The following is a 17351-nucleotide window of genomic DNA, read 5'->3' as shown; positions in this document are numbered from 1 at the left end:
CATGAGACACGGCGCTCCTGTGCTCATGACGAGCTCAGCTTGTCACAGGTGCATTACCTGCCGTGGAACGCTCAGCACAGCAGGGGAATTATCCCCGCATGTGAGCGTTCCACGGCTCATGACGAGCTGAGCTCGTCATGAGCACCGGAGCGCCGTGGCTCATGACGAGCTCAGCTCGTCATGAGCATGGGAGGGGTTAAGGGAAACGGGCTGCAGGCCACCATCCCTGGCAGGGCCAGGCATTCCAAATGGGGTCCCAAAATGCTAGTGTCTCATTAATATTCGTGAGCCTTGCATTTTGCGACCCCATTGGAAATTGCAAACAGTGTCCATGACACTATTGTACATTCCAAATAGCGAGTCGCAAAAGCGACGCAATTTTCGAGTCGCTATTTGGTAGGTCGCACATCTGGCCCTTAGCTACTAACTAGGCAGGTGCAATTAAGTGGCAGTAAAAACGCAAACAAATACATTTCTAAGTCAATTAAGAGTCGAGTGTAAATCCCTTTCGAAGTTGAGATTACAGCACTAAACACCTAAATCATTTGGATTTCTGATGGGGAATTATCAGATGCAGGTCATCTAAAGGCCTCCGTAACCCCTTGAATTTCTTAGCCATGAACCTCTCTGGCACCAGACACGCGTCTTCTTATCCGTCATCTCAACCTCCTAGCCGTACCCTGCAATTAGCAATCTGTCCACCATCCATCACTGTTTGTGCAAACCCTAGATATCACACACGCATCCATTAACCTTTGCACTCTCTGCCTGGTTCCAACCAGGTTCTATCTCCTAGGTGTTACCCTTGCTAACCCACTCCCACAAAGAATGTTACTGATCCTCGAGTTACCCTCCTGAAGATAGTGCCCTTCATGTATTCCTCTTCTTTTTCCTTTTCAGGTATTTTCAGTGTCCACCAAAGTTTGGCCTATTCGCCCCGATCCACAAAGTGATCCGAATTGGGTTCCCTTCAACCAGTCCAGCGAAAGCCAAGAAGAGCAAGCGAATGGCCATGGGAGTGTCCGCGCTCACTCACAGCCCCAGCAGCTCCTCCATCAGCTCTGTCAGCTCGGTGGCATCGTCTGTGGGCGGTCGGCCCAGCCGGAGTGGGCTAGTGAGTGAACATTCAATATTACTCAAGCCTCGAACATTGCACATTCCCTCTGCTCCTTGTTCTTCAGTGTAGATATTGTGATTTAGACCAATGGTACCTCCATTGAAGATATGGTGAGGTCCCCAAACAATACCCACAATGTGACTGCCAGTCTGAGCTCTCATACAAACCACAGAGCCAAGGGCCTAAACCCCCCACCTCATCCCACACACATTTGAATGGTAAGGTGTTCATCAGTTGCAGGGGCTGCATTGCTAAGGCCTTGGTTCATCTAGATGCAGATACGGGTTGCTATGTTAAACGTGAAATACTGTGCCGCAATGCTAGACATTTGGGGTACAGGATGTTGATATGTGATAGGAAATCCACACTCATTCCAATAAAAGTAAGTGTTTATTACAAAATCATAGAAATGCGTGCTGCATTGTGTATTGTTCACACACATCGTAATGAGTCAAATTGGCAGAAGTCTGGTACTTGGCACTCAATCTGTTTCAACCAAACGGCGGCCAATGTTAGAGAAACAGAAAAAAGACGAGAAAAATGAAATGATGAAAAATACTAGACAAACAAGGATATTATTTAAAGGGCTTCCTACGAAGGTCAAAGTAAGACAGAAATCCTGTGTGACAGCATCCCTTCAACCCTAATCTTGAAAGGCAATCCCCTACGTACACAGTTCACTCCAGGTAATACCCACTGCTCATGGTTCACATGGCTGGCTGACAGTCCTATGTGTGATTAGTAATCACAGGATAGGGCATAGAGGGTATTAACTTACATTAGACAGGGTTGCATTCCTACAATGGTAAGAAGTGGAATGGACAGAGACCACATACGGGACAAGCAATTCTTTCTCATAACTATGACCCCTTTCAGGACTCGCCTACAGACATCTCTTAGCTGTCTGTTGTCGAAAGACCTATTATGCACTATACGGAAACTTACCATGAGCTTTGGGCCAGCCCATTGCTTACCATTGCTTGACTTTCTTGTAAATATTCATGTACTTGATTTGTATTTGATGGCTTTTCTTCTTCTTCTTAAGTGTGTCCCTCCTTTGAAGCATAGCTTATTCACAAGCCTTTTGATTAAATCCCTTCAATCCTTCTACTGCATGTATTCAAAGTACCACTTCATTCTTTTAGGCACACACCTGCATGGTAACACCCATGTGCGCTTACTTTGGGCCTGATTACAAGATTTAGCTTTTTGGGAGAGGGCAGCATGCCACCACCATGCTCCTCCACCGCCAAAACTCACCGCCGCCTGCCCTTCAGATTACAAGTATTTCTGTGGCCTAGGCACAAGGGGGCTATGCTCGTGACGGAACCACGCCATCAAGAGTCACGGGCGGCCTGTCACAGCCCCGCCCGCTCATTAATTCGCCAGTACAGGCGGGGAATTAATGCCGCGTCGGTGGAGCGGACGCAGCATGACGGAACCACACCATCATGAGCACACGCCGCCCGTGGCTCATGACGGCGTGGTTCCGTCATGTGCACGCAAGGGGTTAAAGGCTCACAGCCTTAAATTGCACCGCCGTGGGACCACCAGTGCACGTTCCTGTACAAGAAAGAATGCACCATGTTGTGCATTCCTTCCCGAGCAGGAACTGGGGTGCAAACTACAGGGGGGCACAACATGTGCCCCCCTACATGCACCCTTGTGCGCAGGGGTAAGAGCCTCTCCGCCAGCAGTCTCATGCAGGAAGAACCTCCATGAGACTGCTGGCAGTGAAGAAAGTAGTACTATGCGTAGCGGTGCTTCATGGCACCACTAAGCAGATTTTATGGTGGTACAATGGTGGTCCTACTGCCATAGGTGTCATTCGGTGGTCGGACTCTGGTGCAGCGGTGAGCCACAGTGAGCTTGGCGGTCCTCGGACCACTAAACTGATAATCAGTCCCTTTATCACACTGGGCCGCAGTAGCATCATGACCAATATGCATCCATTTGTCATGATCCATGCTTGCTCAAATGTCATTGTATTTAACTTTTTTTGCGGACGCTGCAGCATAGGCAAGAAATGTTTCTTTTTTACTGATGTTAAATTACATCCTCAGAAAATGTTGACAAATTAATAAGTACGAAAGAAGAGCCTTATTAGCCTTGCCAACGCTTTTTCCACATGTCCATGCCCTTCCCATTACTTGGCTAACGTAGAATGGAGGCTTTCTAATGCCCACCAAGCAGTACATCCCCAGTCACAATCAGCAAGACTGAGGAAGTAAAAGTGTTGAATATTTTTTCATATTTTCACTCAGGATGACCCTAATTGATCCCGTGGCTTTAATTTTTGGGGTACACAGGGAACCATTGCCAGTTCTGAGTTCCTAGCAGGAGGGGGCATGTTCACAGGGGAGACGACATTTACTACGCGGGTGTTTCACTGCGGTAGGTTTACAACAAGGGCTTTACAACGAGAGTCGTTTCAACGACTTGCACTGGATGGCGCTGTAGGCTAAGGAATAGTACGATTTACTATTCAAACACCTTCCCTACTGTATGTAGACTGGTGTTGGAATAGTAACTCTTACTATCCCTAAGTCCAATGACCTACAGCGCAAGTCGGTGAAACGGCTTGCGTTGTAAAGCCTGCGTTGTAACATACCACGATCAACATGATCTCGTAGTATCATCATACATACGTTCACAGTTGCACCATGTGGGTTAGTTGAGCAGAGCCAGACCACTGCACTGGTTAAGGGGTAACAACACCATTTTTTGACAAGCGTCCTCTACTCGTGCTTTGGAGTTGAGGTCAATAGGGTAGGGATGAAGAATAAGGTTAAGACATGAAGTAGAAAACCCGATTATGGCTACCTTTTTGAATACTTGCTCTGGTGTCAAGTCTAGCATTACATTTCCCCTAAAGCAACATAAAACACTTACTAATATCTATCTAATGACTAACAAAGGTGAACATTGGACCACTTGCTGAAACGTAATTTATCCAAAAATGAGTTCTTGCTGATCAAATAAACATCTGCCAACTACCTGGTCAAGGGTGTCTCTCAGAAATCTGAGTCCATGACATCTCTTCATCCCTAATCCAACAAACATAGCCCCCTACTACACACTAGAACATAGCTTCACTGCTCCACAGGCACAGCAACCTCCTCCTAGTACTAGTTAAATGTACAAATATATTGGAAGTAAGCATGTGCTGCCGGGTGATTGTGTATGGAAGCCAATCAATGTGCTCAATGCTTCATGTAGTTGACAGAGACCTCATCCCGCTATGCCCGGAAGATCTCTGGCACGACGGCCCTGCAGGAAGCACTGAAGGAGAAGCAGCAGCACATCGAACAGCTGCTAGCCGAGCGAGACTTGGAGCGAGCCGAGGTTGCCAAGGCCACGAGCCACATCTGTGAGGTGGAAAAGGAGCTTTCCATCCTGAGAGCGCAGCATGAACAGGTGAGCTTGTTTAGCCTAAGGCATAAGCAGCATAAGTAGGTGTGCGGGTATCTCAAAGACCATAGCATGAACAGGTGAGCTTGTTTAGCCTAAGGCATCAGCAGCATAAGTAGGTGTGCGGGTATCTCAAAGACCATTGAATGAACAGGTGAGGTTGCTATCTTAAGAACACAGTATGAACAAGTGGGCTAGCATCTAGAGGATGCAGCATGATTAGCTGAGGTTATTCTTTTAAAGATACCTTACAGACAGGTAAGCTTACTGTCTTAAGTCCACATCAGGAATAGGTTGAATGACGTTCCAAGGACATAGCATGAACAGGTGAGATTTATGTCCTGAGAGCAAGGCATGACTAGATGAGCATATCCTTCTCAAGATACATCTTGAACAGACAAGCTTATTTCTTAAGGTTACAGCTTGCACAGGTGACCTAGTGTCCAGAGGACTCAGCACTAATGAGATATAGCATGGGCAGATAGGCTGGCATGCTGGGAGCTCAGCATTAGAGGTGAGACTCCCATTCTAAGGACGCAGCACAAACAGGTGGTCTGAGAACACAGCGTGAATAGGTCATCTTGACAGCATGCTGTGCTGACAGCATAGGTAAGGTAAGTATACTTGTAAAGCGCACTGTTACCCCATCTCGGGGTGTCCTGGCGCTGCATACCGCTGGGGAACCCGTCCTGGCTTTCCCTGTGAGATGGTCCCTCCAGGGCACCTCCAAGGTGAAACCAGGCATCCCCGGCGTTGAAGGGGCCGTTGTGGAGATTAAGCAAGCTATTGCCCAGAGTTGCAGAGTGGAACCCATGGTTAGCGTAGGCACCTCAGCGAGAATTATCGAGTCCGCGGACATTGACCCAAGACCCTGCCGCGTCAGGAATTGAACCCTGGTCCCGGGCCGGTCTCTGCTTCAGGGTCTGCCGCTTCTAACCAGTGAGCCACACTTCTCCACAAAGATAAGCATCCTGAGGACACAGCACAGGAAGATGAACCCAATAGATAAATCTTGCAAAACCCACAGGCCATCAGATGTACCAGAGTGTGTGTAAGAATATGCAGAAGCATGTTTGTGGAATGCATAATGAGACCAGGGAGAGCTAGCAATTACACTTCCATCTGCTTGGTAGAGCTAACCCTACTTTAATGTTTTACTTGTAGTATGTTAGCGAAACAGATGGAAATCTGCAGCGTGCTCGGGCGATGGTGGATGGCGCACACAAGGAAAAGCTGGAGCTGCTCAACCAGTTGGAGGAAGAGAAAAGGTAATCCTTCTGAGGCCAACAATTCTACAGCTTCACAGGTGCCATCTATGTAACTTGAAGATGTGTCTATTGTCAAGGAACTTATATGTAGTTTAACAAAAGCAAACCTATATCACCTGTTACCTTCAGGATATTTGTGTACCGGATGTTCTGGCTATTTTTTTGTAGCACAATATATCAGACTTAATATTCTGATAATGTACGGTTTCCCTGCTTTGGGTCTTACAGCACCATTATGACATATGAAGCAATGTGTCGCAAGCGATTGAACAACACAAAAAGTAAGTTGAAGCAGGACTTTCACAGGATATGAGTGTTGGTGTTTGGCTGGGTATCAAGCAACCATAATTCTAAATAAGTCTCAGTATTCTCCGTTGACTTTATCCATTTCCCCAGTTACAGCCTGCTCTTGTATACATGCCTGGTTGCCTTATCTTCTGGTTGTGGTTTGCAGAGGGGTTTCACTCTTATCTATCGCATCAAAATGTCTTGCTATCCTGGGTAAAATCTTTATGTCTTTGCATCTGAGGGAATGCTAATCACGGCACACTGTCAGTGTCATAACAGGAAGCATCTACTTGGTGTAGAACGTATTCGCACAAATGCCTTTTGTATATAGCATAGGATTAAGTTCTCCTGAAGACGATATGGTTTGCAGCAAGCACGGTACATGTCAACCCACTCACTCACACTTGGTCACTCACTCATTCACTAACTACTCACGCATTCACTAACTCCTCATGCACTGCTTATTCACTAGATCAATGACTCCGTAGCTTGATAAAAAAGTACTTTTACTTCGGGTTCTTAATGGCAAGTTTTATGCAGATCCGGAAAGCGGGGCGGGGAGGGGGCATTGGGTGATGGGCAAGAAAAAAATGGGGGTCCTAAACCTGCCGAATACAACTTTAATTCCCATTTGATTCTTTACTCCTTGATACAGAATACTGGAATTTCACCATATTTATATTGTATGAAGGTAGAACTTTGCTGAAGGAAGTGTCTTTGCTTGGTTTGGTATAAATCTATTTAGTAGTTATTAGGTCAATTCTGCATGAGCATATGCTAGCACAGGGGTCTCCAACCTTTTCTGTAATGAGAGCTACTTCTGATCAGTGAAAATCGTCATAAGCTACTGAAGGCCATGTAACACGCTCATTGTTACCAGGCACCCACTCACCCAGGCACTTATTTATTGCAGTTCTTAGTTAAAAATGAACTTAGGGCTGGGACTTAGTCTGAAGGTTTCTGTGAGCTACTCTGAAGGTTTCTGTAAGACCTGCGCTAGCACATGAGCTCTTGCCTATGATGGCGCGCAGGATTACCAGCTCAGTTTACCATACTCACCGGGGACCATAAACATTCACACATTGAACTAGTAATCCATCTTAACTTCCTGCCTATCGGAATTTTATTCACCTTAGGACTTACACCTGTACACTATGACTTATCAAATCCTTGTCACTTGTGCTTTAAGTCCTAAATCTAAGGATCAGGAAGTTTGAATAATAGGTAGCAATTTGATATTTACCTTCATAGAAAATAACCACAGACTCTGGAGAAGTTTGCAATATTTTATGAGTCAAGGGCCACAATAGTGGGATCAGGAACTTTGCAAGTAAGAAACCAACTATTAAAATATAAATCTTGCAGGAATTTAAGAATATGTCTTTATACATTGGTACCTGGGAAGGGTGAAAGAAGGAAACGGTACAAGGACATACCACACAGATTATATTTACCTAAAATGTTGCGAACACCAACCCTGGTCACGGGCTGGGACAAGAAGGGGCTCCCGACTAATCAGGTGCCAACAGGACAGGGCAGATGCAGGACGGAACTGGTAACCTCCGCTAAGTGCAATTCCAGCGTCCACCCCTCTCTATGGCTACGCTCGGACCCCGACTGGGTAGATCTATTTTTCTCCCTCTGTAAAAGTCCTGATTCTTCTGTCAGAGTGCTCGACTAGCACCCTGCTCTCGATTCTCCTTCAGCACACGTTGGGTCAGTGACAGGTCTGTGACAAGTCGGACAATCTTACTGACTAAGCCTACCTTAGTTATACCATTTCATAGTGTGTACCACCCCCTTAATGTTGCACATTTTATGTGTTCCCTTCATTTGATTGGTCAGAAAAACGAGGAGAGGTCATCACACCATATTAGTATGAAATCATTTCCATTCTATTTAGTTGATCAATGTTCCCGCCCATAATTTTAGTTTCCCATGATTTTATTCCACCCAGCAATATTATTTCATTTTAATATACAATGTTTAACGAATTTGCAAGTTGCCTTCCTTTTTCCAGGTCATGAGGTGAGGTTCCCAGGCACATCGCGGGTAAGACAGTCTTTGGCAAGGTTTTAATGCCACCGCTCGAGTTCTCACAGTGCTCCCAGCACATGCGCAGAGGGATTTCAATATGGCGACTCGAGTCACCCTTCAGGCGCAAATACGAGCTATTAAAGAAGTCAAAGAGAGACACATTAGAATACTAAAATTAATGAATGCAATGTATACCACTTATTTCTACTCTTACCCCATTTCTTAATTTTAACTACAGCATTACTAGTTAAGCAGAACACACAAGTTTTAGTTCGAACAGGAGCATGTGCATTAGTATGTAAAGCGTGAAGCGGCCATTTTGGCACTAGTGCGCAGCTGCAAGAAATTTAGACCAAAAGCGAAAGATACGTCACGCAGAAAGGTTTCCCGTGTTTTCGGTGGCCATTTTAAGACACTCTGGTTACTGTTAGTAAAATCACATTGTCAAGCTTCCCCTAGATACTAGAAATGTCGTGTGGTGCAATTATTAGTATTCACAAAACATATTGATTAATAAGTTCCATGTTATTTCGAGAGGATTGAATCTGAGCAAGTTTCTCTACTTATGAAACCTTGCTCCATCACCTACAAGAACTTTGTGTTCAATAATAGGATGGGAACCCTCCCATTGCTTACCAGTCTTTGGCATCCTTGACTCTCTTCTTTGCTGCTATCTGATTCGGCAGCGCTTGCCATGCGTCACTTTTTTTTCTTTCAATGGTGCATAGACCAAACACAGTTTCATTTGGTTTTATCAGTCCCTCTGCTGTTCATCTGATGCTGTGAGTCAGGTACTATTTATTCTATCCTTCCCACCCCTGTCTGTTTTCCTTTTATGCCTCCCCGCCACCCTGTCTGTTTTGCCTTCATTCCTCCCTTCCACCTCTGTCCGTTTTTCTTGTATCCCTGCCTGCCACCCCGTCCGTTTTACTTTTAATCCCTGTCCGTTTTCCATTTATACCTCCCTCACACCCACACATCGTTCTGCTTTTACTCTGACTCTCCCACCCACTCACCCATCCCTGTTTCTTCTGCCAATGCTTGTTATCTTTGCATTTATTTTATTTATTTATTTTAGAGGTTTTATATAGCGCTGGCTGGACCCGGAGGTATCAGAGCACTTTACAATTTTAGAGACAAGAAAGGTCAATAAAACAGGAGACATACATAGCATCAATGTAAATAAACAACATAAAAGTCTCCGTCTAACAGATTTCAAAAAGATAAATATGGGAAATAAGCACAACAAAACGTGTAAGATGTGATAAATCAAACATATCAAAAGGCACACATTGAAAAAAAGCGGAAAATTGCAGGGTCAGGATAGGAAGGTTAGTGGTCCGTTAGGTTGGTAAGGAAGAGAAGCGGGAGGGGTAGAAATGGGAGGGGGTTGAAGGGGATGCGGGCTGAGGGTGGACAAGGGAAGGGGGAGCAAGGAGGAGTGAAGGCGGTAAACAGGGAGGGGGAAGTGACGAGGAGAAAGGGCGAGTAAGGCTAAAAACAAGGGAAGGTGAATGCATCTAGGGTCGGACAGATGTAGCCAGTGGAAGAGAACAGATATGGATTAGGGTCCCCAGTATTTATTAAGGAGATGTAGTTTGAGTTCTTTTTTGAAGCAAGAGTAGGAAGGGTTGCAGCGAAGGTCAGTTGGAAGGGCATTCCAAATGCAAGGAGCGTTGCCAGAAAAGGATCTGGACTGGGTGGTTTTCTTTTTTTGAAGGGGGGGATAAGAAGGAGGGTGTTAGTACTTCTCAAGGAGCGGGAGCAACCAGCTTTAGTGAGTTTGCTAGCGAGGTAGGTTGGTGTATTCTGATGGAGAATTTTGTGTGTAATGCAGGCCGTTTTGTAAATGGATCTACCTTCAATGTGGAGCCATTTAAGGGTTTTAAGGGCAGGGGATATGTGGTCGAATCGCTTGCAGTCTGAGGTAAGCCTAGCTGCAAGGTTAAGCACAGATTTAAGAGGTGCTAGGTGGATCTTGGGAATTCCGGTGAGAATGGCATTGCCATAGTCAATGCGAGAAAGCACAAGGGATTGGACTGCTAGTTTGAAATCATCGATCGGGATGAAGGGCTTGATTTTCTTAAGGTGGCGGAGAGTGAAGAGGGCTCTTTTGGCAGAATTATTGATGTGAACCTTGAGGGTTAGGAGGTTGTCCAGGGAGATCCCTAGTGATTTGACTGAGGAGGACAAAGTTAAGGAGCAGTTGAGGGCGTTAAGGTCAGAGATCCACTTCTGAATGGGGAGCTGGTTATTTTTAGGGGAAAAAAGAATGATTTCAGTTTTTTTAGGGTTGAGTTTGAGGTGGTTACTGTGGAACCAGGATTGGATCTTAATGAGAGTGTTGTTGAGTTGAAGGATGTCGGCATGAGTTTTAATCTTATAATAGAGTTGGGTGTCGTCAGCATAGAGATGGTAGTTGATCCCGGCTTGTTTAAGAATGAGTGTGAGGGGTTCCATGAAAATGTTAAAGAGAGTGGGAGAGAGGATGGATCCTTGCGGAACTCCTAAGGAGATGGAGGTAGGGTTAGATAGGCAATTTTGGATTTTGATTTGTTGAGAACAGTGTTGTAGGTATGAGACAAACCATTTGTGTGTCATACCATTCAGGCCGAATCGATCCCTAAGAACATTTAGTAGAGCAGAGTGGTTAACAGTATCAAACGCTGCAGAGAGATCAAGGAGGATCAGCAGGCTAGATTCACCATTGTCAAGTGAGTGGTGGATGTCGTCAATAATGTTTAGCATGGCGGTTTCAGTGCTGCATCCTTTCCTAAAGCCAGATTGGAAGGGGTCTAGTAAGATGAAGTGTTCAATGTGTCTATCTAGTTGGAGAAGGACACATTTTTCCAGGGCTTTAGAAAGAAGGGGAAGGTTGGAGATGGGACGAAGGTTATTGAGGTCGTTTGGGTCTGCCAAAGCGTTTTTGATAATGGGGGTGATTTGGCCTAGTTGCAATGAAGTGGGGACACAGCCGGTGGCAAGGGAGCTGTTGATAATAGAGGTCCAGTAAGGGGTGATGATGTGTTTGAGGTTTTGGACAAGTTTTGAGGGGAGAGGGTCTTTGGTGTGGGAGGAAGGCTTGAGTTTGGAAATGATGTTAAAGACGTCTCTTTCAGTGACTGGCTGGAAGTTAAGCCACGTGGCATTATTTTTAGTAAGAGAGTTAGGATGATTGGAGTCAAGGAAATTGGAGGGCAAGGGGGGGTGAGGGAGATCAGAGTTTTGATGGGCAGTAGTGGGTGTAGGGGGAGTTATGGTGGAGAGTGGGATATTAAGAGAGATGTTTGGATTGGAGGGAGGGATCACAGTAGAGAGGAAGGATTGCTCAATAAGTTTAATTTTGTCTGAAAAAAAGAGAGCTATTTCTTCACATCTAGTTGTCGAGGCCAGTGGGACAGGGGGGGCGGAAGTAGTTTGATTGAGCACAATGTTGAATAGTTCTCTTGGCCTATTCTGAGCTTGATCTAGTTGTGATCTGAAGAAGGAAGTTTTTTGTCTAAAGATGTGTTTTTTATAGGACGATCTAGCAAGTCTGAGGCGGGTCAGGTTAGAAGGAGAGGGGTGCTGTCTCCATAATCTTTCAGTCAGTCTGAGTCTACGTCTTTCATTATTAAGGTCTGTGTTAAACCATGATTTGGAGGGGATATTTCTTTGCTTTTTGAGTTTGAGAGGCGCAAGAAGGTCAAGGGTAGCAGTGACAGCTTTGTTATATTGTTCGGTTAGTTCATTCGTGTTAAGGGAGGGTGGGATAGCGAGAAGCTGGGCATGAAGTTTGGATTCAAGTAAGTCGGGAGGGATAAGACTGAGATTTCTGATCAGTTTCATGGGTTTAATAGTTTTGGAAGGAGGGGGGGAGGCAGAGGTGGTTATGGTGAACAGGATAAGGTGATGGTCGGACCAGTCAATGGGAATGATGTTAGATAGGAGGGCTAGATCTTTGCTGGTTATGATAGCGTCAAGGGTGGCTCCTTTGGAATGGGTTGGCGACTGACAGATTTGATTGAGGTCATTAATTTCGAGAAGGTCAGAGAGGAGGGAGATTGAGGGATCTTTAGTATCATTCCAATGGAGATTAAAGTCTCCCAGGAAGATGTTTTTAGATTTGGAAATTGAGGATTGTGTAAGAAGGTTAGATAGCTCATCAATGAATGGGTAGTGACTTCCAGGTGGATTATATATATTGTGAAGGCGGATGGGGGGAGAACCCTGTATTTTGAGTTCGGCTACGAGGTATTCAAAGGAGGCATATTCTGCGTTATTGATAAGGGAGAGCTGTAATTCGTCTTTAAAGATGATAGCTACACCACCGCCTTTTCGGATGGGTCTATCTTTCCTAATGATGGAGTAGCCCGGGGGTGAGAGTATGTCAAGAATGCTTGTAGAGTGGTCATTAAGCCAGGATTCTGTAAGGAACGCAATGTCGATGGATTCGCGAAGGATGGTTTCAGAGATTTCTATGGCATGTCGGGCAGCAGAGCGGCAGTTAACAAGCATGCAGGTGAGGGGTTTGGGAGTGGGTTTGGGAGATGGGAGGGCATGGATGGAGGTGAGAAGAGGAGGGGGTCTAGGTGAGACAGGTGAAAGGGGAATACGACTAGTCCCCAATATGACGGGGATGTTTGAGAAGGGGGGAGGCGTGTTCATGGTAGATGAGTATGGAGGGTAGGAATTTTGAAGGTCGGAGATCTCCCGGTGAGAGAGGGTGCAAGTAGTGCGGAGTGGTCTTTGAGCCCGGCAAAGCAAGGGAGTCGTTTTCCACCGTTTGGAGGTGGTGGGGTTTATTAGTCCGGGTCTAGCGGTATTTCTTCGGGGACCGCTGGATTTGAGGTTGAGGAAATCGTTCCTAAGACTAGAAAGATCTCTGGTAAGAGTGGAGATGTTAAGTTCGATGTTGCGAAGGGAGTTTGAGATAAGAGTGAGGGAGTAAATAGAGTGTGGGGGGGAGGAGGACAAATGGGGTTCGGAGTTAGCTGCAGAGGGGGGTCTGCTCTGAGGAGGCAGTGAGCAGATGCAGGCAGGAGGCCTGTTCTGAGGAGGGGATGAGCCGAGGCAGGCAGGAGAGCAGGGAGGGCTGTAGTTAAAAGGGAGAAGGAGTGGCATGTCGGGGTAGAGGGGAGATGAGACCTCTGTGGAAGAGAAGTTTGGGGATAGCAAGGAGGTACGGTTGCGGAATGGTGTAGGAGTGATGGGGGAACTAATGGGAAGAGTATAGTTCAGGGAGGGAGAGGAGAAGTTGGGAGAAGAAGGGTGTGGTGTAGTGTCAGAGGGTGTGAGGCTGAATTGGGAGGGGAGGAATGAGGGGGGATGGAGGAGGAATGGAAGGGGAATCTGGGTGAGGAGTATTGTGATTCTGCGTGAGTGAGGATGAGTTTGGAGAGGAGGAGTGAGGGGGGGTTATAGGAGGAATGGAAGGGGAGACAGAGAAAGAGGGCCAGGAGGGTGGAGTAATAGGTAGGGGAATGGGTGGGCTGGTTGGGAGCAAGGGGGGTTGGGAGTGAGAGGTTGAGGGGAGGATCAAGGGGAGAGTGGAGGTCATAGTGAGGAAAGAGGGGATAGGTGACAACGTATGCATAGTGTCATTGGATGTTGAAAGGTCAGGGGCGGGAGAGGTGGGCTGGTGGGGCAGGGTCGGTGGGGAGAGAGGAGGTGGAAGGTATGGGGGGCTGTTGGTGGAATTGGAAAGTTGGATGGCCAAGGATCTGAAATGGAGTTCGAAGGTGTTAAGATGGGGTACGGACGCTTGGATGAGGATGTTACCAGTTTTGAAAATGGAGATGTTGATTTCACCACAAAAGGTTGGAGATGGAGTGGTGGAAAGTTTGTCGCCATGGGGTATTTTGGAGGTTTTAGTGACTGGGAGATGTTGTGTGAAGATTCTTTTCCATTTAGAGGGGCGTTTGGAGTAGAAGATGTAATTCGTTTTAATGGGGGCAGTAGGGCTGTAATAGTTGTCAACAATAAGTGTTTCCGGATTTCGAATGAGGAGGTTGTGTTTGAGTTTTTTCCTAGCGTGTTTAGAAATATTGGGGGGGTACGGGATGGACCAGGAGTTGGGACCATGTTTAGATAGAGAGAGATCCTGGGAGGGGGAAGGGATATTGAGAGGAAGCATATTGGGCAAAGGAAAAAGTAGGGGAGAGGAGAGTCAGATAATCGCGTGCGTAGTCAAGGGAGAGGCAGTGGGTTGAGGCTGTGGGGGGAGAAACTTGGGAAGGCATTGCTGCTGCTCTTTATGGTGCCAGTACTGTAAGAACATCAGGGCACCGTTAAGGTTGTTCAGCAGCTTGTGTGTGTTTTAATACAATTGTTTTGTTTTCACCCACATTGTTACATAATGGATTGCTTTCACTGCCATACTGATTTAATCTGAGCTGAGAAGCTGTGAAAGGGCTGTGCTCGGCCGGGAGAACATGACAGGTTAAGAACATGTAATCAGAAAAGGTGGCTATGCTTGACAAGAAGCTAACTCGGGGCAAAATACAGATCTTTCAGCTATAAATGGGTTGTGGATACGTTTGGGTACAGCAATGTTTTTACAATTTGGAAATGGTAGAGCTTTATGCGGGGTTGGTTATATGCACTTCTGCTTCAAGATATGTCTGTGTGTTTCCTACTTTAGGAAGAGGTATTTAATTACGTATTTAGCCTTCATGACCTCGCCAAATATTGTTGTCGTTTTAGCAGGATGCTTATTTCATAGTTGCAGATTGTTGGCCGTCGCTTTGGGCTCTATGCGTATTTTGTAATGTTTGTGGACTCTGTTGGAACAGCCATGCCTGTGTGTTTCCCATTCATGTGTTTGATTGATCCATGTCTCACTTCCAGTCTCTAAGGCATGGTGTCATCTCCGCCCCCTACAATCGAGCAATATTGTGCTTGGCGGTCGCCATAACCAGGGTCGTCCAGGTTCGTTCCATACGATTCAAATCAGTTACGTCTCAAATATTGGGCAAGCACCACTTGGCTGAGAGTGGCACGTTACTGCCGCACCGACTGTTCAGATAATGTACCACAGACTCCCAATAGGGTCGACAGAGCAACAATCCCAGATTATATGATAGAAGGTACCGAACTGTCCACATAGCCAGCGGCAGGTCACACCTATTACTCTACCCCTTTTCACAATGGTGGTGTATGCATAGTAGGATCTATGTAATATCAAATTGTACAAAGATCGCGAGGTAGCTGAACCCATCAAAGACTATCGGTGCTTTACATCCCTGGGGCAGCTTAGGCGTAAGCCCATACATAAGGTAGATAAGTTATTTAGTCTAATTAATTGCATGTCCCGAATAACAACCATAGAGGGTAAGTATGTTCATTATTCTGTCAAGGAAGCACCGGGGGTCCACCACATTCAGCAGAATGTCGATCACATAGAGCAAAATTCTGTCCTCCTATGGCTCAATTCATCGGAGACCCAAGGGTTCCAGAACGAGAGAGAAAAGGAGTGGTGAAAACGGGCAGCCCTGTCTGGTGCCCAGCTACAGGTTAAATGCCTGGAAAGCCCTCCATTAACCGTAACCTGTGCTAGGGGCTTGGTGTAATGGAGTCTTACCCAGGCTACGAAATTAGGGCCGAATCTCATCCTGGTCAATACTTCCAAAAGGAAGGGCCATTCGACTATTTCAAAAGCCTTACAGGTGTCCAACAAGAAGACTAACACATCCTCCCGAATTCTGCCGGCACGACAAAGCACTTTGTGGAGCTGCAGAGGATTAAAGGCAGTATTGTGTCCCAGTATAAAGCCAGATTGGTCCATATGGATAAGTTTGGCAATAATTTGGATCAGTCTAGAGGCCAAGAATTTGGTCAATGTCTTGACTTCGGCGGTAAGGAGGGAAATCAGCCAGTACGAAGCACAGTCCAGTGGTTTGCCATCTTAAGGTATAACAATTGTGGTAGCTAACCTCTTATCCCTCAGAAGAATCCCTCACTCTCTCCTTCCCTTAAACATTTGCAACAAGTACAGGGCAAGTCTCTGGGCAGTGAGCTTATAGAGTTCTATTGGCATACCATTGGGGCCTATTGCCTTGCCCGAGTTCATTTCATGAATATCCCTGACAATTCCCTCCTCAGTGAGGTTACCCTCCATGATGTTAGAGTCATCATTTGTAAGGGTGGGCAGTGCTATATACGCCAGGTCATGGGAGGCCTCTGCCGTAGCGGTCTGTGTTGGAGCGTAAAGCTGGGTGTAGTATGAGGCAAAGGCTATAGTAATCCCCTGCCTGTCAGTCTCCCAGTGCTCTTCCTCTGTGCGTAATTTCAAGACCCAGTGACTTTCCCGCTCCCTCCTAACCAGTCATGCTATGAGCTTTCCCGCTTTGTCCTACACCTCGTAAACGCAATGCAACATTGCTCTATGGTGTGCTCTGGCGGCCTTATTTACCATGTCTCTGTATTCTTTTTGTTTTAGTGTTAGGGTATGTTTAACATCTGATTGATCTGGACATGTTAATTTAGTCTCTAGAGCTCAGATCTCATGCTCCAATGCCTCCAACTTGGCCCTTCTCTACTTCTTGTGGCCAACTATTAAGGATAGACCCTGGCCCTTGATGACTGCCTTACAGGCTTCTCGTCAAGTCTGTGCTGAGTCTACAAAGGTCTCATTCTCTGTGAAGTTATAATATAAAAGTGTGGTGTGTACAAGTCTGTCTCGAACACTGGGAATTTTGAGATTCCAGGGATTGAGCAACATCTCACGGCGCTCCCGAAGAATATCTAAGCCATAACAGCCCAAAACAGTGAGGGGTCAGAGTAGCTTTGGCTAAGTGTTGGACCTCGCAAAATTGAGGGAGCTGATAGGCCAAAGTAAATATAAAATCAATTCTGGAAAGGCTACCATGTGCCCCAGAGTGAAAAGTGTTGTGTTGTGTTGAGGGGTTAGGTGTGCGCCACGTGTCCTCGAGGCCGAGTGCCAAGAAGAAATCTGCCAAGGGGCACCCTGGGGACACCACCCGTCGAGGGGGCCAGCGATCCTCAACATCACTAATGGTCATATTAAAGTCCCCACCCACAATTTTTACACGATCACGGGATCTAGGATTGTCTTCACCATGTTTTGTATTGTTTTGTCCGCAGTTCTGCAGGAGTTACAATTGCATGATACTCTTGTTCTTCTGATTCCTCCATTTCCTTACAGGTATCTGTAGGGCTACATCAGGAAAACCAAATAAAATGTGTTATAAAAAAAAAGTCCCCACCCACGAATAATTGTCCTTCAGGGA

General features: G+C 46.1%; 1 protein-coding gene across 3 annotated transcripts in view; it reads left to right on the top strand.

Annotated features, from left to right (window-relative positions):
- Nucleotides 1-17351, top strand: part of CLIP2 (CAP-Gly domain containing linker protein 2) — a 575836-nt gene that overhangs the window by 334446 nt on the left and 224039 nt on the right. For all 3 annotated transcript variants that reach the window (XM_078679434.1, XM_078679436.1, XM_078679435.1), the window contains 3 exons: nt 901-1114; nt 4337-4534; nt 5693-5796. In XM_078679434.1, coding sequence (XP_078535560.1) covers nt 901-1114; nt 4337-4534; nt 5693-5796 — 516 coding nt within the window. The remainder of the gene's footprint in view (nt 1-900; nt 1115-4336; nt 4535-5692; nt 5797-17351) is intronic.

This window comes from Lissotriton helveticus, chromosome 3_1 (assembly GCF_964261635.1).
Source record: "Lissotriton helveticus chromosome 3_1, aLisHel1.1, whole genome shotgun sequence".
NCBI lineage: Eukaryota > Metazoa > Chordata > Amphibia > Caudata > Salamandridae > Lissotriton > Lissotriton helveticus.
Note: the sequence above shows the minus strand (reverse complement) of the source record. Positions and strands in the feature narration are given on the sequence as shown.